The 18,714-nt window shown below is 38.7% G+C and overlaps 5 protein-coding genes and 1 non-coding gene across 7 annotated transcripts; 3 read left to right on the top strand and 3 right to left on the bottom strand.

The window, feature by feature from the left end:
- Positions 1–249: 249 nt before the first annotated feature.
- Positions 250–1,506, bottom strand: LOC18591467 (dehydration-responsive element-binding protein 2D-like). The gene has a single exon (XM_018125762.2). The coding sequence runs from the start codon at positions 1,350–1,352 to the stop codon at positions 645–647; it is 708 nt and encodes a 235-aa protein (XP_017981251.1). The 5' UTR covers positions 1,353–1,506; the 3' UTR covers positions 250–644.
- A 1,055-nt stretch (positions 1,507–2,561) lies between these two features.
- Positions 2,562–6,602, bottom strand: LOC18591466 (putative GTP-binding protein OBGC2). Of its 2 annotated transcripts, none has more exons than XM_007017597.3 (10): positions 6,413–6,602; positions 5,718–6,196; positions 5,427–5,518; positions 4,961–5,044; positions 4,728–4,805; positions 4,314–4,514; positions 4,121–4,228; positions 3,609–3,683; positions 3,252–3,472; positions 2,562–3,064 (listed from the first exon to the last, which is right to left on the bottom strand). In XM_007017597.3, the coding sequence occupies exons 1-10, from the start codon at positions 6,523–6,525 to the stop codon at positions 2,965–2,967; spliced, it is 1,551 nt and encodes a 516-aa protein (XP_007017659.2). In that variant the 5' UTR covers positions 6,526–6,602; the 3' UTR covers positions 2,562–2,964. The 2 variants fall into 2 exon arrangements, with proteins under 2 accessions (XP_007017659.2, XP_088665086.1); XM_088808960.1 differs by having other exon boundaries at positions 6,276–6,415.
- Positions 6,603–6,671: 69 nt separating this feature from the next.
- On the top strand, positions 6,672–6,752 carry TRNAL-AAG (transfer RNA leucine (anticodon AAG)). The gene has a single exon. It is a non-coding gene; the product is annotated as a tRNA-Leu (tRNA).
- Positions 6,753–6,869: 117 nt separating this feature from the next.
- Positions 6,870–10,049, bottom strand: LOC18591465 (LisH and RanBPM domains containing protein). Its single transcript, XM_018125761.2, has 7 exons — positions 9,747–10,049; positions 8,674–8,815; positions 8,011–8,158; positions 7,849–7,924; positions 7,658–7,769; positions 7,389–7,480; positions 6,870–7,270 (listed from the first exon to the last, which is right to left on the bottom strand). The coding sequence occupies exons 1-7, from the start codon at positions 9,777–9,779 to the stop codon at positions 7,226–7,228; spliced, it is 648 nt and encodes a 215-aa protein (XP_017981250.1). The 5' UTR covers positions 9,780–10,049; the 3' UTR covers positions 6,870–7,225.
- Positions 10,050–10,849: 800 nt separating this feature from the next.
- XBCP3 (xylem bark cysteine peptidase 3) lies at positions 10,850–13,761 on the top strand. Its single transcript, XM_007017594.3, has 5 exons — positions 10,850–11,406; positions 11,961–12,196; positions 12,298–12,438; positions 12,518–12,949; positions 13,460–13,761. The coding sequence occupies exons 1-5, from the start codon at positions 10,998–11,000 to the stop codon at positions 13,556–13,558; spliced, it is 1,317 nt and encodes a 438-aa protein (XP_007017656.2). The 5' UTR covers positions 10,850–10,997; the 3' UTR covers positions 13,559–13,761.
- Positions 13,762–16,731: 2,970 nt separating this feature from the next.
- Positions 16,732–18,344, top strand: LOC18591462 (thioredoxin H-type). Its single transcript, XM_007017592.3, has 3 exons — positions 16,732–17,208; positions 17,759–17,881; positions 18,011–18,344. Exons 1-3 carry the CDS (start codon positions 17,122–17,124, stop codon positions 18,149–18,151), a joined length of 351 nt encoding a protein of 116 aa, XP_007017654.2. The 5' UTR covers positions 16,732–17,121; the 3' UTR covers positions 18,152–18,344.
- Positions 18,345–18,714: the final 370 nt, after the last annotated feature.

Below are 18,714 nucleotides of genomic sequence, written 5' to 3'. Positions count from 1 at the left end.
CACAGAAGTTTTGTCTTTTGTTGAAAAAACAGAAAAACCGAACCAATGTCTCTTCTGAGGGAACAAAAAACGGAACAGAACTACAGAAGTAAGCGAAAAAACTGCGCATGCTGGCAGCAGATAGACACAAGAAGACCACAGACGTTTCTAGCCAAACATGGCTTCTTTCTCTTCTTTTTTTCGTCATTTTTTACTGAAACCGAAGACTCCTTTGCAAAATAAAGATAAATTTGTTACACCTGCAGATAGTGATGATACAAACTTTGAAGTTGATTATATTAGATTGTCCTTCCATTGCTGACAGAAACCAAGAAACGAGAAAGACATGTATATATACTTAATGCTATTGGTGGACAATGAAACAATTTCTATTTTCCACGTCCTAAGATAGTCTAAAATATTATTCGACGACGAAACATGTGTTGCACATGTTGATTTATACAGACATTATACACTTGGACATGGACGCTGGCTAGAAGAGCACGTGACTGATATTTACAGAAAGCCCAGAAAAACCCATGTGGTTTTCGTGGCTATTACTGTATTGTGTAGACAGTAGTAGGACACTGCATAATTCAATTTACACATTAATGCACAAAAGACTATGTGTGACTTATCGGTTCCACGTAGCTAAGAGCTTAGCTTTACATGCACCACGGGGACTGCAAGGCGTCCCAGCCAGTTGCATCCACGAGGGTGCCGGTAAAACTGCCTGGATTATCCATCACTGGGAAATCTAATGACATGGCAGCTTCTGCCCAAATGGAGTCGTCTAGAACAGGCAAGTTGACGCTCATGTTCTCCCAGAACCCATCAATTCCGTCTTCATTCTGGCCAAATTTCGCATTGTTCTCCGCCAGGTTCCCTTGAGAACCAATGTTCTCGTTGGGGAAAGACATGACTGAGTCATTGTTGTAAACTGGCTTTACATCATTGGCCATTATAATTTGGCTATTTGATGAACTCGTACCTGAATTATTCACGTTTTGAGTTTGGTTCCCTATTGGAGCAATTGGAGTATTGGCTGAAGAAGGTGGATACTGAGGGTTGACACATAATTCTGGCAAGTTGAGCTTGGCATCCAAGCCGTACAGTTTACGGGCGGCAGCATCGTAAGCCGTTGCAGCTTCATGGGAGGTGTCAAAAGTTCCAAGCCAAAGACGAGCACCACGGTTGGGTTCACGAATTTCAGCGACCCATTTGCCCCAAGTTCTCTGCCTAACACCTTTGTAAGTGCAGAGAGCATTCTCTGGACCTCCCTTCCCTCTCATGCATCCTTTTCTCGAGCTTGCTTGTGCAGGCTTCTTGATTTGTTTTCTCTCCCCAAAGCCACCCATGAGTGATGTCGACATTGTTCCAGACAGAGAACCAGGGGGGAGGGAGTTAAAAATTGAGGAAAGTGATTGATAAGCACATTGTTTGAAAGGGGGTAATGGTATTTATATGACAGAACAGGGGGATAAGAGCTCAAATGGGGGTAATTAAGCTTCCCTGAAACGTGTCTTAAGATGGGTTTGGGATGATACTTGGCATGGGGACCTTGTTCGCTCGTGTCGACAGCAAAGCTCTCTCTCATTTCTCATAGACACACTTGGCCTAGCCTCTTGTCTGTACACAAGCTCAGGTGGCAAACAGGAAATAGGGAAAAAAAAAAAAAAGAGGGGGGGGAGAGGGGGAATGTACTTTGATGTTGTAAATTCTGGTGGGGAGGAAATGGATGGATAATGGTCAAATTACTGTTGGGAACGGCGTGTCGGAGCGATCGGTTGGAGATAAGAACATGTGAGGGTTCCTCAAAGGAAAACATGACAAATGACGATTAGAAAAGCAGGTTTTGATACGTGGGGGTTCCCAAGTACGATGAGGTGGTGGGGCTTGGAAGTCAGTGTGAATCCAGGTAAGAGTGGCCTTGCATTCATGCACCAATGGGGCCCATGCTGCGAAAACTTTGCCAATAAAGATCCCTTCGTACACTGAATCTTCCCGAGTCAAAACTATGACACGGGCTCAGATTTCAACTCGGTTGTCTCCATTCTAACTCTATTCTGTCCAGATTCTAGTCTCCCCCACCCTCTTTTTCGTGTCTTATCATGAATTCCCAGGATCGTGATAACCTTCTTTGTCTCACTTTGCTGCGCCTGCAAAAGCCAACAGAATTAAAAACCATGCGTTACAGATCATAGCAAGTTAATTCGAGGCTTTTTTTTTTTTTTGACAAGATTCATGAATAGTTGCACTCTTGATCCGGATTATTTAAGAAAAATAGAAGAGTTGAATTCTTGGACCATTTTCAATGGAAGAAGAGCAGCCCATCACGGCCAACTTGGAATGCAGACCTACATTTTAAATGAAGATCATGTCTAAATCCATTGTTGCATGGCCCTAGATTTCGCACAAGTAGCTTCCAGCTGTCTTATCCAGGTGTGCTGCCGTTTAAGAGGTGAAGTGTGATGGAAGCACCCTCCAAAACGGGCTTGAACACAATGGGGCTGAAAGCTGAACCCAAAACTCCATAGATATCAAGTGTAAGGAGAAAAGAAAGAATACAAAAACCAAAGATATATAAGACAAAAGGCCGCAACTTCATGATTATACTAATTCAAAGATAATAGTATAAAATACAATAGTCTAGCCTTCTCATTCATCTAAGCCCTTAGTTCTCACATTAAGCTAGAGCAATCATTTGGCCTAATCTGTAGTTTAGAAATCCCGTCGGAGAGAAGATGATAGTAAGCACTTGAATAGACATATACATATCCTAGACAGCCAAAACTTTTGCACAGAAGTTGCAGCGCTAAAATCTAGCAGTCCTGAGCTTTTGAGAGCCGATCTTGTAGCTTTATAGTGTGTAGAACTAAACTGTTTCAGGATTCATTGGCCAAGGAGAAAATCTGTGGTAAGCTTCACACAGGTAATTCAAGTCCTGATTGGATAGGATTAGTTACATTCACAACAGTATCGCTCTCATGATCTCGCACTTAATTCCAATGCTTCATTTGAATCTCTACACTTCCTTAGAGCTGCCCTTATCTCCTTTAACATCTCATTTACTCTGATGCCTTTCCTGCTCAATATTAAAACAACTTCCAGTTAGGCTGCTTAAGTCCTCAAAAGAGTGAAAGCAAAACAAAGCTCGAGTGGTTGGGCTTGATCAACTTTGGACCCCAGAATGCAGTATTAAGATGGGACTTTTGATGAGCCAAGACATTAGAGATGCAATACAATGTTCAAGAAGAAAAAAAATAACTTACAAAACACTAGCACCAACAACAGCAGTAGGCCGCGGATAGTCCTCAATTCCTCTATCAATTTTATCTTCATCAGAAATCACTGAATATATTATATCTGCTTCACCACCTTCAGCGGGTGATGATTGAACTAAATCTTCAGAACTCATTCCCAACTCAGAATTTACTATATCACTTCCAATCTTTAAGATTTCTTCAGTTAAAAATGGAAGCTTTTCCCTTGCCTAAGATAATAACCAGATATGAAAGTTCATTAAAAAAGAAATGATAAGATCAGACATTTTACGTACATAAATCTTAAAGGCACTTAAGACACAAACTTTCAAGAGCAGAGAGGAGCCATATCACTAAGCCACCTACCTCAGGAAGGTCAATCTTGTTGAGCACCACAACAAACGGTCGTTCTAGGTAATTAGGATTATACATCCGTAATTCCTGCAACATCACAATGACTATAGTAAGGGCAGCTGAAAATGAGGTGTAATTAATTCAGTTTGAGACATGATATCTTTTGACATTGATAGTGGCTGAGACAAGACTTATCTCTGATAGCGTTTGTATAACTTAAAGGACAATTAAATGTTTTAAACAGCCAAAAGTGATGTCCAAACACAAACTTTAGCCCTCCTATATGTTTTAGAACCGCTGAATGCCATAAAAGTTACAACTTATCAGTGAAACAGATCTCTTTATACCATAAAAGGTCCCCATTGTATGTTTTTGCATTTGGCAGGTACCCAGTGATGATTTAATGCAAGTGAAACTACAGATCATTCCATCAATAACAAAGATATCAATAAGCCTACAAAACAATGTTTAATAAAGTAAATATAAAATAAGAAAAGATAAAACATGAACTAGGGAAGAGATACCTCTCTGACAGTTCTGTAGTCATTCAAAGGGTCCTCAGCTGATGCATCAACAACATGGACCAACAGACGTGTCCTCCTCAAGTGCCTCAAAAAATTGCGACCTAGACCCTGAACAATGAAAAGGTCTCAATTAGAAATAGTGCAATCAGAATAAGCTGTATAACAAGATGCAAAAGACTCATAAATATATTACCTTGCCAAGATGAGCACCTTCTATAAGGCCAGGCAAATCTGCCAACGTTGCTTCAGATGAATATCTACCTGCCCCTAAAGCAGGGTCACCATCAAGCCGCCCAAGGTTTGGCATCAATGTTGTGAAAGGATAATCAGCAATATCTGGTTTTGCAAGTGTAATGGCAGCCAGAAGTGTTGATTTGCCAGCATTAGGAAGCCCCTGCAAGGCAAATTAGTATTGAACTTTTATAGAGAATCTGATGCGCTATTCAACAGAACTATGAAATTTTAGTTCAACGAAAATTCATAAACTATAACAAAGAATTTCAATGAACTTCCTTCCCTGGCCACAAACACAAGTTTCGAAGAAAACACAAATTGAATCATGTTCAGATGCATGAATGAAAAGAAAATAATCGGATGCAATACGTACAACTAACCCAACATCAGCAACAACTCGAAGAATCAACTCCAAACTAACCTCCTCTCCAGGCTGACCAAGAACTAAAACCTGCAAAAAAAAAAAGATTTTAAATGAATTTTAACACAACAACAGAAAGAAGTATCACATTGTAAACAATAATAAACCGTGTATATATATAATATCTAAGCAAGCAATTGGGTTTAATATTGCTATAGTAAGGGATAAGATTTCTTCTTGGGCACCTTATCACTATCATCTCTCATCACGTTTGTGGTTAAAGACATCAACCTTTTCCTTCTGTGTGCCGACATTTCTAACAAGCTAATCTGCCACAAAAGCAAGAACATTAAATTGTCAATTACTGACAGATATTGAGAATTCAAGTTATACAGCATGCTTAGGAACAGAACAGCCAAAAGAAAGGAGGTCTATCAAACAGAACAAGATTGGAATCCTAGTTATTATCTATAAATTATTGCAGTTGTTTGAATTGTGAATAATCTGAAAGCCTATCATATTCAGAGTACTATGAATTTTCCTTACAGGTCAATGTGGAAAAGAGGAAAGAGGCATCAAAGTACCAAAAGCGTGACTTGCATGCCTCAGATGATAAAACGCAAAACGCCATTCTCTTAACCTCCATTCATTAAGTTTCAAATTAATCTGAATCTTTCATTTGCTTTAAAGTATTAACTCCTTAGTTCTTACCCCTCCTTGACCACCCCTTGCAACAAGTACTTCATCACCAGGCTGCGCCAGGTCAGCCAATAACTTCCCTCGTTTGCGTTTCACAACTGTGCCTGCCATATTAATACACACAATAGGAAAACATGCAGTTAAAAGGATCTAAATTTTGCTTATACCTTTGAAGTAGTAACCATGGCATGCAAACAACATAAAAGAAGGGGTGCATCTTCATGGTATGCCCTTATCTACTCTTAGATACGTTTTACAATTGATATTCAATTTCCCCATATGAAAAGCTAAATGTTTACAAACCTACAGGCACAGGAACACGCAAAGTCGGGGCAGCAAGACCATCACGCAATTGAGAAGTCAAAACGCCCATGGCATCAACATTGCCACCACGTTTTGCATTATACCGGCTCTTCGTATGAAATTCCAATAATGTGTCTTTTCCTTCATCGGCATAAATCACCACATCTCCACCATGACCACCCATTGGAAGGATAAGTGAACCATCAAAATCCCTTTTGTATGAGGGTTTCTTCTTTGCCTTCTCTTTATTCTCATGTCTTCCTTGTGACTTGGCAGCTGTTTGTTGGTCAGGCATGCTAAGGATTGCACCGTGGCCGCCATCACCAGAACGGACGGTGATGATTACTTGATCAAAATACTTATGAGGTTCTCTAAGTAATGTAGTGGGGTTCGTGGCAGGAGACTCTTTGGGTTTTGTGAGTCTGGACTTAATAGCACAGTATCTCAAGTTCCCAGGGCTGGTTAACTCCCAATTATGCCTGCAAACGAAAGGCGAACAGAAGTAATTACAAAAATTCTTTTACGATAAAACAAAGGGAAATGGTCACAAGGTGTAACCACAATTTTTATAATTACTGATTTGAGTTCAACTTGAGACGAGGTGAAAATATATTAACGAAGTAGCTTCTCTTTCGGCTCCGATGCTAAAAGTTTCATAGAAAAGGAAGCGGAGAAGTGAAATTGGAAAGACGCACCTTGGGCTTGTGGTTACAGGGAGAAGAGGACCGAAGAAGAGTTTGTCGTTGGGAAGGCGTGGGGTGAGGCAGGAGGAGGAGGATGGTAGCCGTAGAGAAACCAGAGATGACATTATCCAAGCAGAGTGAAAGGCATGGATTTTCTGGGCGGGATCGGCAGCGGAGTCGACTGGAGATATTTTCCTTTTGTATCGTTAAATGTCCATCTCCACTATGTCGAACCGTGTTCTAGTAAACACTGCGTCCCGCTGTCAAACCAGTTGAGATGGCCGAGTTGGTCTAAGGCGCCAGATTAAGGTTCTGGTCCGAAAGGGCGTGGGTTCAAATCCCACTCTCAACAATCCTATTGGTTTTTATTTTATCTTTACCAATCGACTAAATATTATTTATTTTTATAATCCAAAAAATGGCAAGTTATATAATATTAACACTAATCAAATTTAAGATACAAATTGAATTCCAGTCAAAACCAAAATTAGTAAAATTTTTTCTTCATCTAGTGATAGTTACATGATAGTGGTAGTTACATGATACTATAAAAAAAGTTTTTGAGGATTTCGGCAGAGGCAGCCTACCCCGCGTTGCCCCCATTGTAAATCCACTGCTTTAAAAGGCCATTCACGAAAAGAGGCAAACTTCAACCAAGTGCATCAACATTCAGCATGTATCCCAGCGTCACAACCTTTACAGATATGCAGATAAATCTTTATATTGTCATCTACGACCACGACCAAACCTTACAGCAAAACCACATCCGCACAAAGCAGCCTTAACTTGTTTCTTGCCCCGAAATTCTTTCAAATTTTCCCCTGTTCAGCTTTTCAGGAAGTCCTTCAAAGAAAATGGCGGAGGCCCATCCTACAAACCCAGGTTTAGTGTTACATTGGGACTAGGTATTCAAGACAGAATTTCCACACCAACAAATATGTCAGTAAATGACTGAACATTCATAAGTTATGGTATCTCTATGTATTACCTTCACGTGCTCCTGGTTTAAGCATTGTCTAACTACCGTTGTTTGTTGTATCAGCCTTTCCATTGCTGTATAGCTTGGATGGTTTGCATGAGCTGACATCATTCATGACCCAACATGAGAACAGATAGATCAAACAAATGTAATGGTACATGTAAAAGAAAAGCGTAATCAAATAGAGTAACAATAAACAGCAGATAACCATAGGAAGAATCGGCACAGCATTCTAAAAGGTAATCTGGTGCAAGAAGTAGCTATAAGAATTAACAAACCAAGAATTGCTCGATTTAAACTCTCTGCAACATGCTGCCGGTACTCCAAGCTAAGCAGGTGAAACATTGGAGATTTCTCTGGTTCCTCATATGCAAGCAAAGCCATAAAATCCTGCAGAAACAGCAATGGCTTTCACCATCTGACACATAGATTAGATGCATGAAGAAAATTCGCTAAGTTTGGAACATACTTCAAGCTTTTCAACATATTTTTGCTCCTTATCAAAAGGGGCCAACTTCGTCTGTGCAAATTCCAGAGCTTCTGTGCTGCGACAGAAAGGAATTTGTTTAAAATAAATATATAAAATACCTGTTATTCAAAAATTGAGGAGATACCCTGTTCTATTTCTCACCATTTCCTAGAGCATACAAGCTCCACGAAATGAAGACTTAGAAGATCAAAATGCAAGTCCTTATTTTTCTCTAGTAAGTTAGTTGCCAGCTGTTCAGTCAGTTCAATTGCCATAAGTGCATTCCCCTCTAAAGCAAATTGAAAAATTTCTGCACAAAATGCCAAAAAATTTGTCAGCATTTCCGCTATCATATAAGAGAGGTGAGAGCAAACTACTACAGAGAAGATATAGTTCATGGTAGAAATATCACTACTAAGTAACCAATATGGCTGGCAAGATTAATACTTGTTTCTTCTGTGGTTGCATTATAATATTTCAAAAATTTTGTAGTAGCTGATACAGCTTAGCAGTCAAGTATGTAGAAGTCGATTCTTAGCTTTTGCAGAAATTGAGTAAGCTAAGAAAACCATCTCTTTGCCATATTTCAGCTTGGATGTCAAATACTCCAAATCCCTTTGAGTTTTCTTGCCACATACGACATGCAAGTGAGTTCACCTTTCAAACTCTCAGTAAAGAATGTCCAAGAAAGACGCTATAATTAGAAAACTTTGCATCTTTGATAATTCACACATGCCTTGGTTGCATAAATGTGCTTCAGCATAGTAATCTTAGGTTATCTATATCTCATGCAGAAAAAGATATCAAAACAAAAACTTCACCTACTTTTTCTCTTTTCCATGTCCTCAAGATAATCAGAAGGCTGCTTCATCCCAGTACAAGCAATAAAAGATTCCACAGTTTCTTTAAAGCAATTGTGCACAAGATATGACATAACAATGTTGTGGATGTCATTGTCATTGACTGCCTGTAAAAGACATATGGAGATGGAAGCCCCAAAATGTAAGAAGATAAGGCCACTGGAGGGACATAGCTATAACATAGATGAATCAATATTATCATTCCGGTGCTCCATTGTCCAAAAGAGGAGGAAGAGAAGGAGTCCACAAGAAATTAGATAATTCATCAAAACATGACTAAACAAACCATAACGATTGAAGATGGGGAATGATATTTTAAGTTGTAACACCATACGCAACAGCATTAGAGTTACATCACCCTATAAATTATTGCTACTAGAAGCAGCTGAAACAATGGTAACTTGCCTAATTCCACAATAGTACCCTAAATCATGAAACGAGGTAAAGACTTAGATGCAAACTAGATCAAACAACCCAAAAGCTACATTTCCCCAAAACAACCTTCAACCAAGAGCTACACTTACATGCAACTAACTTTTCAAATGAAGGTTCAATGAACCCATGGAAGAGCACTAACCTTCCAAACAAAAAGTTGACCCCTAGAGTCAAGGTTTTACTTGCTTTCATGATTTATTGCAAAACCAAGCATGCGTATATAATATAACCAATACTTATTCCAGAATCCACAAATACAGAAATGTACTTGGAATCAATGTGACCCAAAACATAAAAACAAAGAACTCAAACCCCATAACCGCAATAACTACCAAAATCCATGATTATGATAAATCCGTATGAACCTAATAAACTATCAAAAACTAATTAAACTGCATAATTGCACAATACCCTAATTTCATACCATACAAATAAAAAGAAAGAGATTAGGCTTTGGAATTCGAGAAAAAAAAACAAAATTTCCAGCAACAATGCTATAAACCAAACACATTCAAAACATAAAACTATACTTGCAAATATAATTCAAATTTCAACACTTCACAACTGATATAAAAGGGGCAGGGTGAAAGGTCAAAAACTTACAACGTGTTCGAACTGACGAGGATCAATGTCCATGATTGGGCAGATTACGGGGAACTGAAGCTTTGGGTTTTGGTGTTTGAAAAAAAAAAAAAAACACAAATAAACGGGGAGGAGAGTGGGATGGGTGTTTTCGTGGCGTTATCTCAGTCCACACGTAGAAGGTGATCGTCGCACTCTGTAACCCTCTCTCTCTCTTTTTGTGCTTTCATTACTTTTAAAATAGGAAATGTAAAAATCATAAATCCGATAGAATTGCCATTGCTTTTGAGTACACGTGCCTTTTCTAGAGTTCCGGTGTTTCCATAGTTAAAGGGGACTCTCCCCTGCCTCTGCCTGTCTCCTTATCAATCTGGTTAACTGTAAAAAATGAACTTTAACTGCTGCCAGTAGTTTTAACATTTTTCAATTTATCTAAATATACCTCTATTTTTTAAATTATATCTACATAAACCCTTATCTTATGATTTATGCATATATAAATTCATGCTGAGGTCATTTTTTTTTTTTTACATAATGAAATTGACTGAATGAGAAATTTTTCTCCCAAAAACATAATCATTTCAATTGATTAATTTTATTACATTAAAAAAATCACATTATCTATCATAAATGTGAAAATATGCCAATTAATCACTAATTTAACCTCCGTTGAGATCACGTGTTATGTGATTTTTTTTCGTCAATATAAAATTTATATGAATAAAAATTATAAAATAAAATTTTATTTAAATATAATAAAAAGATATGAATTTTTTTAGAAATTTAGATAATTTAAGAGTTTATTTATTTTTTAATCTATAGTTTATAATTTAAAATGAGTAATAAATTTATAATTGATTCATAAAAAAACAAAAAACAAGGGATTTATTCAATAAGTAAAACTTGCTTTATAATTATTTGTAATTGCATACTCAAAAAGACAATGAAATAATACACAAACCGACAAACACAAATCGACATGTGGTTCTGATGAAACAAATTGACAAATTTACTTTTTTACCCATCCGGATAACGTCTCCTTCCGACTTCTAGCGGTGTATAATAGTAATTTTACTTTCTTTTAACTGGTCAGACATTGCAAGGATTTAGGTCCCTGGTCGCTTTGGACAGTTTCCCACCCACTTTCACCGTGAACAAAAGGCCATGTCTTCATTTCCTACTTGGATGCCCACATTTCTAGGCAGCTCCAGTCAGCCAACGAATATACACCGTTGAAGAAAGACCCAAATCACCCTTTCTTTTTTATCGACAATGGAACCTCTTTGTGCTTCCTTTTTGTTATCTTTCCTCCTTTTCTTTGACCCTTCTTTTGCTTCTCCTTCCCACATCTCCCACCTCTTTGAAACTTGGTGTGATCAACATGGTAAAAGGTACTCATCAGAAGAGGAAAAATCGTACAGGCTTAAAGTGTTTGAAGAAAATTATGCCTTTGTTACTCAGCACAATGGTGTGGGCAATTCTTCTTACTCTTTGGCTCTCAATGCCTTTGCTGATCTCACTCACCACGAGTTCAAAGCCTCCCGCTTGGGTCTCTCTGCTGCTGCCATTGACGGTAGCCGACCAAACCTTCAATTGCCGGGCCTTGTTCGAGATATTCCTGCTTCGATGGACTGGAGGACGAAAGGGGCTGTAACAAAGGTCAAAGATCAAGGGAGTTGTGGTATGCAAATGTTTGTTATGAAGTCTTTTACTTTAACTTGATTAGGATTTTTTTTGTAATCTTTCTTGTGTTTCAGTTTTGTATAGAACAAGCACTGATTTCAGCTTGATCTAGATCACATAGCTTATATTTTTCTAGTTATCATGAAACTTAAGAAGAGACTTGCTTAATTTCCCAAATCCCTAATTTTATAATTCTGAGAAAACTGAACATTTACCAGTGAATTTGTTTGAATAGAGTGCTCTCTACCACTTAGCCTGTGCATTTGCAGGACTTACTGATACTAGAAAACTCCATTACTATCATATTGGAGGACTTTGGTGTAAAACACAATCCCTCTGGATTTGAATGATTCGAGGTTCTTTCCTGATCATCACCTTAAATGCTTCCTAGAGTTTTGGATTTAAATGCTTAATATCATTATGAGTAGGTTATTCCAACACCATAAGTCATACATGGCAACATTACGGGCTATATTTTGAGTTACAAGTTGCAGATTGAACTTGTTTCATGTAATTAAGATAGAGACAAGTCTAATTATTCTTCTTGTCTAGGTGCTTGTTGGTCATTCTCAGCTACTGGAGCCATAGAAGGTATAAATAAAATTGTTACCGGAACTCTTGTCAGCCTCTCTGAGCAAGAGTTGGTTGATTGTGACAGATCTTACAATAGTGGCTGTGAGGGTGGGCTCATGGACTATGCATATCAGTTTGTCATTGATAACCATGGAATAGACAATGAGGAAGATTACCCATACCTAGGTCGGGAAAAGACCTGCAACAAGGAAAAGGTAATGGTTTCAGTTCCTCAGTATTTACACATGTCAAGAAGTTTAGTTTTGTACTAAAAAGTAAATGTAGTTTTGATATCTACTTTTCTAATTTATTGCAGCGGAAAAGGCGTGTGGTAACAATTGATGGTTACGCTGGTGTCCCAGCAAATAACGAGGACCTACTATTACAAGCAGTGGCAAAGCAGCCTGTGAGTGTAGGTATATGTGGGAGCGAGAGAGCATTTCAGTTGTACTCCAAGGTTGGTCCTAATAATCCTCTAAGAAAGTATCCTTTTGTTGATCTACTATCATTATGATTAACAGTTATTTATGTGACAGGGGATATTTACTGGTCCATGTTCAAGTTCCTTGGATCATGCTGTGTTGATTGTAGGTTATGGTTCAGAAAATGGGGTGGATTATTGGATTGTCAAGAACTCATGGGGTACACGGTGGGGAATGAATGGCTATATTCATTTGCTACGTAACAGTGGGGATTCTAAAGGGCTTTGTGGCATTAACATGCTGGCTTCGTATCCAATGAAGACTAGCCCAAATCCACCTTCTCCACCTCCCCCAGGACCAACTAAGTGTGATCTTTTTACTTACTGTTCAGCTGGGGAAACCTGCTGTTGTACTCATCGCATATTTGGAATATGCTTTTCTTGGAAATGTTGTGAGTTGGATTCTGCTGTGTGTTGTAAGGACAACCGTCATTGCTGCCCCAATGATTATCCAGTTTGTGATACAAAGAAGAGTCAGTGCCTTAAGGTTAGTATCAACTTTTTTCCCATTAGATACTCAGCTTCATATATCTTGAGTAATCAAAGCATGGGATAACTGAGTCATAGGATGTCTGATGTTTAGTGAAAGTTGAATGGCTGCACATGAGTTTTACCTGTCATTTCGAATAAGAATGCTCGCTATCACATTTTAGTGAATCGAGAGTTTTCTTTATTTTTTCATTGTAAAGATATAAAGCTTGTACGATTGCTGTGCCCTCAACCATTTTCTCAAGACTGCATCGTAAAAATGATGTCTACTTGTAGCTGCTCTAACCTTTTTCTTCTCTGGAAAGTGAAGAATACATTTGGTTAATTGAAGGTATGGGACAGGGATACCAGCTTAAAACCTTAGGGCAGATTCAAATGGGAAATCCAAAGTAGAATATTAGCCATTGGGGCATACTGCATTGTGAAAAAACATGCTACTTGAAAAGTGATCTTGGTTTGCTGTCAGTGTTTTACCAACTCTAGACTAATGAACATCTTATGCTCACAGCGTGTTGGAAATGCTACAAGAATGGAAGCATTTGAGAAGAGACACTCTACTCGGAAGTTCAGCAGTTGGCGGCCCTTTGTCGAGAATTGGGTTCTGTAGAATCAAATTCCAAGTTGTACCTGTAAGACATTTTTCATATGCTACTGTAGAAGTTCCATTTTTTCACCACACAGGGAAGAGATTGTATCTATGTATTCAAATTGTTGTACATTTTGAAGCCTTCAAATTGGTTGGCTGGTTGGTGGTATCATGTAGTAACCATTGTTTCTTTAAATAAATGGAAGTAAAAAGGTGAACTATAACTTGAAGGAATGGATTGGAAACTTTTTATGGAAGCACGGCAAAGTCCAGGACAACTTAGAAGATGTACGAAGGCGGACTGTATTTCAAAGTTCCCAGGCACTAACCAATGTCTTATGGTGCTTAAAATGTGCAGGGACATCTGACCTGGTTAAGCCCCCCCGCCCTGCCCGCCCCCCCCCCCCCCCCCCCCCCGACATGGTTATTCAACTCGAGACATAATCAGTGAGTTGAGATTATTAATTACGAGTACAATCTTTAAGTTGCGGGGGGAAGTTTTTCCAAAAAAAAAAGACAACAAATTGAGGATCATCTGTAGCTGTTATCCAGTACCATGTTAGTGCGCCTAGTCTGGCAATATCGGCCACCTTGCTTAACTAGTTCATTGTAATGATAGACCCTGTGAAGTATCTGCCTGCAACTGCATGGCTTATTTGGCCTTGGTTTGGAAGTTTTACTGAAAGTCGCAGTATGAATTCATCTCAAACGTGATTTCTCTACATGTTTTTAACACATAATAGCATCCTGATATCATGAAAGGATTGTGCTTTTGCTGAATCAGGTAAGACTGGCTGCAGGGGGCAGGCAGAGCAAGCTCCGGCTGTCCTGATACTAAAAGGCCATTTCTCCAGCTCTGCCCTGCTTGAGAATGATTAACAAAGGGCCCTTTGCTAGTAGCTACTTCAAGGAAACTGAACCACATCCACCATCAATCCATTCCAAGCATAAGAATCCAATCAAAGTTGCAGTAACATGAAAGAGTAAGCTTGAAACATCTTCAGAAGACAAGCTTGTGTGCAAATTAACCATGTTAACATCAACAATTCATTCAAGATTCTAACAACTAGTAGTGGAAAACAAGCAGAGAGATTCCATATCAAAAATTTACAGCTTCGTGTATAACAAATTAGGCATCAAAATATCTATATATTCACCAAACTCTAACCCAAGTTTTGCTTAAGTTTTTATCAAAGCCCCTCATCATGAGGAGGGAAACACGTCTTTCACAGCGGATGCGGCGGACAAGTAATTAAGAGTGTTCCTTAAAGTTTCCTTCTCTCTTTTTAACCTGGCCGCCGTGTCTTCCAACTCCAGCAAAGCCTGTTGCTCTCTCGGCGCCCCTTCAAATGTACTCCCCACGAAAAACGAAAACGGCGTCGGAAAAAGATTCCTCCTCAAGTCCTGCGCTTCCTTTTCCGGTTTCCCGTTAAGCCGATTCGATAGCCGAATCACGTCTTTCATGTAAATCTCCACTTCATTGGCTAATCCTTCAAAATCTTCGTCGCCGGAGGGTCGGTCTTCGAGCCAGTTGACTTCGGCGACGAGATACGGTTTCGTGCGGACGATATTGGTGACACGGAACCGTTCTTGGCCTTTACATATGAGGAAGAAGCGGTCGTCGACGAGTCGTTCGTGTTTGACGATCTCGCCGACGCATCCGACGTCGGCGGTACCGGATACGGCGTCGGAGTAAATGACGCCAAACCGAAGGTCGGTGTGGAGGAGCGTGTGCATCATAATGCGGTAACGGAACTCGAAGATCTGGAGTGGGAGGATGGCACCGGGGAAGAGAACTAAGGGGAGAGGAAACAGAGGGAGCTCCACGACGTCGTCTGATTTCGGAGGATTGGTGTGGTGTTTCTCGGGGAAAGAGGAAGCCGAGCACCGGAGAGAGCTGAGTCTGTGAAATCTGCGCGATTGAGAGAGCGAAGACGACTTCGAAAAGGGCTTGAAATTAGGGTTTAAAAGAGAGGGATTAAGGGCGTTGGTGTTTATCGAAGGTTGGTGAGTGAGCGAAGAAGAAGCAGCATGGGAAGGGATTAGCTGAGGGAGAGCCATTGACGAAAGACCAGAACCTGTTTGAGTCTTTGCGCCACTGGAAAAAAAAAATAAATTGTAAAAACAAATTGTAAAAAAAAGGAAATTCAATTTTATTTTTCTTGGTTTAATGAAATTATGTTTTTATAAAAGCTTGGGAAAGAAATTCTAGTGGTTTAAGGAGTGGATAATATTGTGGGGTAGAGGGAATTTGGGGGTGAAATGTGGATTGGAGGACTCCCACGTGGGAGTTTGGTACTGGATATTTAAGTGGCACGTGTCTCAGAACTTGGACGTGAATTTGCTTCGACGAGGGTGGTGGTGACTGCTGTTTGATGGATCATTTTCAGTTTTTGCAAATGCAAAAAAAATCTTGGACCAGCTTGGATTTATCTTTGACACAAAAATGGGATCTTTGAGATTCTTTGCAAAATTCGACCAATGATTTCATCTAATTCAGAGGGGAAAAAATTTTCAACTATGTTGGTTTTAAGATTTTCATAAATAAATTATTTTTTAATAAAATCGATAAATGAATCTTACTCTTAATTAAGGGTTTTTTTTTTAATAAATATATTTTTTAAATTAAAAATGTAAATTCGTGATAAATAATATTAAAATTTACCAATTATTCACTGAATTGAAACCTCTACAAAAAATATCAAGATCGATGTAAGGTACAAATCTCATATTAATAAAAAATATCAATGAGAGATATCAAAATCGAGATTAGTCCAAATCAAAGTAAGATACGAATCTCATGTCAATAAAAGACTTTTACGAGCGATATTAAAATCAAAATAAGATACAAATGTTACATCAGTAAAAGACTTAACTTATAAGCAACGGTGTTCCCATATGTAATAAACATGTACTTTGCATTAAAAAACATCTGGCAGTAACCTAGTCCGATAAGATTTAAATGGACTTACACTAACCAAGCCCAATAGCTAAAAAATAAAAATTGATATCATTAACGGCCCAATTTAATTACTATTTTTTTAGGCTCATGTGTCCAATCCAATATCAAAAAATCATAGGCTTTAACAAGTTTTGAGCTTTGGTTTGGGCATTTCGTAAAGCATGACGCTTTTTCTTTTTTTCTTTTTATTATTTTCCATGCGAAAGCGAAAAAATGAAGCACGTGGGCTCTGCCTTCAGTTTATTGCACCGAGACGATATTTTTGGTGCCGTTCATAACATCATCGTACGCGGTATGCACGTGTCATGTCAAGTCCTTATGCAAATTCCAGAGGGCCGCCGGTTTCCTTTTACTAGGACTCGGAATCGGAAACACGGAATTGTTTTCACTGCTGACCACAAAAATTTTGCGTCACACGTACGAGGTTACGTCAAGTGTCCCAGAATTTGTCCCGATGGCATTCTCGTAATAAGCCTCAAAATTAGCCTATATAAGGCAACCGTGGACAAGCCATTTCTGAGCATCACCGCCCAAGAAAAACAAAAAGGCTTAATAGCTAAAAGAGAAGGAATCTGCTTTTGCCGATTATCAACTTTGAGAGGAAGGAATCAAACGGACAACAATGGCGGAAGAGGGACAAGTGATCAGCTGCCACACTGTTGATTCATGGAACGAGCAGCTGCAGATAGCTAACACGTCCAAGAAGCTGGTAAAATATGTACTCTTTTCTTTTCGATTAACTGAAAATTTCTTTTTCTTAGACTGTTCTGGAAAATGGCTGTTGTTTGCTTGTCTGGGTGTCTGTTTGCAACGTTTGTATATTTGAAATGGGTACGTGTTTTTTCTGATTCTCCATCTATGAATTAAGCGAACAGATTTTGGATAATTAGTGAAATTGACAGTAAACTTGGTTTGATTTCCGTGCAAGATTTAGATTTTTGGCTTCTTGTTTACTGGATTCGATCTTACATGGCTTGAAATTAGATCCCCATCCTTAATTATCGCAATGAGATTACTTGGATATGTTTATTAAGGTTTATTATATGCATGAGTAGTCTTTGGGAGTTTCCTTTTCACCAAATTCTTATGCTTTGTTATCCTGATTTTATGATAATTAAAAGGATTTTACTAACGAGTTAAAAGTTATCATATTAAGTAAATATCTTTTTGTAGTGCATATCTTTTAACTAATCTTAAATTCGTTAGCAGAACTTTAATTAAAAGCTGTATCATACTTAAGAAGAGGTTATCTTGGATAGGTGGTGGTGGATTTCACAGCTTCATGGTGCGCGCCATGCCGTTTTATTACACCAGTCCTGGTAGAGCTTGCTAAGAAGATGCCCCAAGTTACATTCTTGAAGGTGGATGTGGATGAATTGAAGGTAGCATCCCTTAAACCTTTGCTTACTACACCTCAATTAACGTTCGGTTTGTATTAACTTGACTGGAAAGAGAGGATTGTGATGACTAAATAATTTTTCTTTGACAATAATTCTCTTGTTTTTCCGCAGACTGTGGCTCAGGATTGGGCTATCGAGGCAATGCCAACTTTTATCTTTCTCAAAGTAGGCACAATAATTGACAAGGTTGTGGGTGCAAGGAAAGATGAATTGCAACAGAAAATAACCTCGCATTCTAGCATGCCTGCTTGATGCAGAGAAGCATGAATCAAGGTTTAGTTGTACTCCTTGAAGTCTGATTTCTGAAACTGGAATTTTACTTATGGATCTCATAAAATATCTGTCTCTTGGATAGATACTTAATAATGTGTGATTTTAGTTGTATTTGGCTACTTCCGGCTGCTGCCCCTTGTTTCTATATGAATATAATCTTATGTTCAAATTAGTCTCATGTTTTCTGATACATCCTTGGATTGTTTAGTTGAGAAAGCTGATAGCCTAAAAGTTAATTGGGTTCTCTGTTTTTCACTCTCTTCTTTTATGTTCTTATCTGGATTATTCTGGGGTGGCTAAATAAGGATGTGCTTTGTGTCAACTGCTTAACTTTTGTTGAACCTCGTGCGACTTTAAATTTTGAAAATAAGAGCTTAAGTAAGCCGGACTGGTCCGGCAGCTTTTGTGCCTTGTCCAGCACCTTCGGCAGGTTCGGGGGTTGGTCGGCAACTCGTGGGTTGTGCTGTGACACTTTGCACATGATATGCTTCCAGCCTAAGTTCTAGTTAGTATCATATTAGTAAAACCAAGAATGGCAATTG

The sequence above is a fragment of the Theobroma cacao genome, chromosome 8, assembly GCF_053813885.1.
Source record: "Theobroma cacao isolate CCN51 chromosome 8, ASM5381388v1, whole genome shotgun sequence".
Taxonomy (NCBI): Eukaryota; Viridiplantae; Streptophyta; class Magnoliopsida; order Malvales; family Malvaceae; genus Theobroma; species Theobroma cacao.
The sequence above is the reverse complement of the archived record's forward strand: the minus strand, read 5'-3'. Positions and strand labels throughout refer to the sequence as shown.

Excerpts from the sequence above, each read along its gene's own strand:
- LOC18591467 (XM_018125762.2), bottom strand. The coding sequence starts at position 1,352 with ATGTCGACATCACTCATGGGTGGCTTTGGGGAGAGAAAACAAATCAAG.
- LOC18591466 (XM_007017597.3), bottom strand. The coding sequence starts at position 6,525 with ATGTCATCTCTGGTTTCTCTACGGCTACCATCCTCCTCCTCCTGCCTC. Across the intron at positions 6,197-6,412 it reads CCTGTAACCACAAGCCCAAG|GCATAATTGGGAGTTAACCA; the intron begins GTGCGTCTTTCC and ends TTTCGTTTGCAG. Across the intron at positions 3,065-3,251 it reads GTTGTTGGTGCTAGTGTTTT|GAAAGGCATCAGAGTAAATG; the intron begins GTAAGTTATTTT and ends AATATTGAGCAG.
- LOC18591465 (XM_018125761.2), bottom strand. The coding sequence starts at position 9,779 with ATGGACATTGATCCTCGTCAGTTCGAACACGTT. Across the intron at positions 8,816-9,746 it reads CTCGTCAGTTCGAACACGTT|GCAGTCAATGACAATGACAT; the intron begins GTAAGTTTTTGA and ends TGTCTTTTACAG. Across the intron at positions 7,770-7,848 it reads AATATGTTGAAAAGCTTGAA|GATTTTATGGCTTTGCTTGC; the intron begins GTATGTTCCAAA and ends CTGTTTCTGCAG.
- XBCP3 (XM_007017594.3), top strand. The coding sequence starts at position 10,998 with ATGGAACCTCTTTGTGCTTCCTTTTTGTTATCTTTCCTCCTTTTCTTT. Across the intron at positions 11,407-11,960 it reads CAAAGATCAAGGGAGTTGTG|GTGCTTGTTGGTCATTCTCA; the intron begins GTATGCAAATGT and ends CTTCTTGTCTAG. Across the intron at positions 12,197-12,297 it reads AGACCTGCAACAAGGAAAAG|CGGAAAAGGCGTGTGGTAAC; the intron begins GTAATGGTTTCA and ends AATTTATTGCAG.
- LOC18591462 (XM_007017592.3), top strand. The coding sequence starts at position 17,122 with ATGGCGGAAGAGGGACAAGTGATCAGCTGCCACACTGTTGATTCATGG. Across the intron at positions 17,209-17,758 it reads CTAACACGTCCAAGAAGCTG|GTGGTGGTGGATTTCACAGC; the intron begins GTAAAATATGTA and ends TATCTTGGATAG. Across the intron at positions 17,882-18,010 it reads TGGATGTGGATGAATTGAAG|ACTGTGGCTCAGGATTGGGC; the intron begins GTAGCATCCCTT and ends GTTTTTCCGCAG.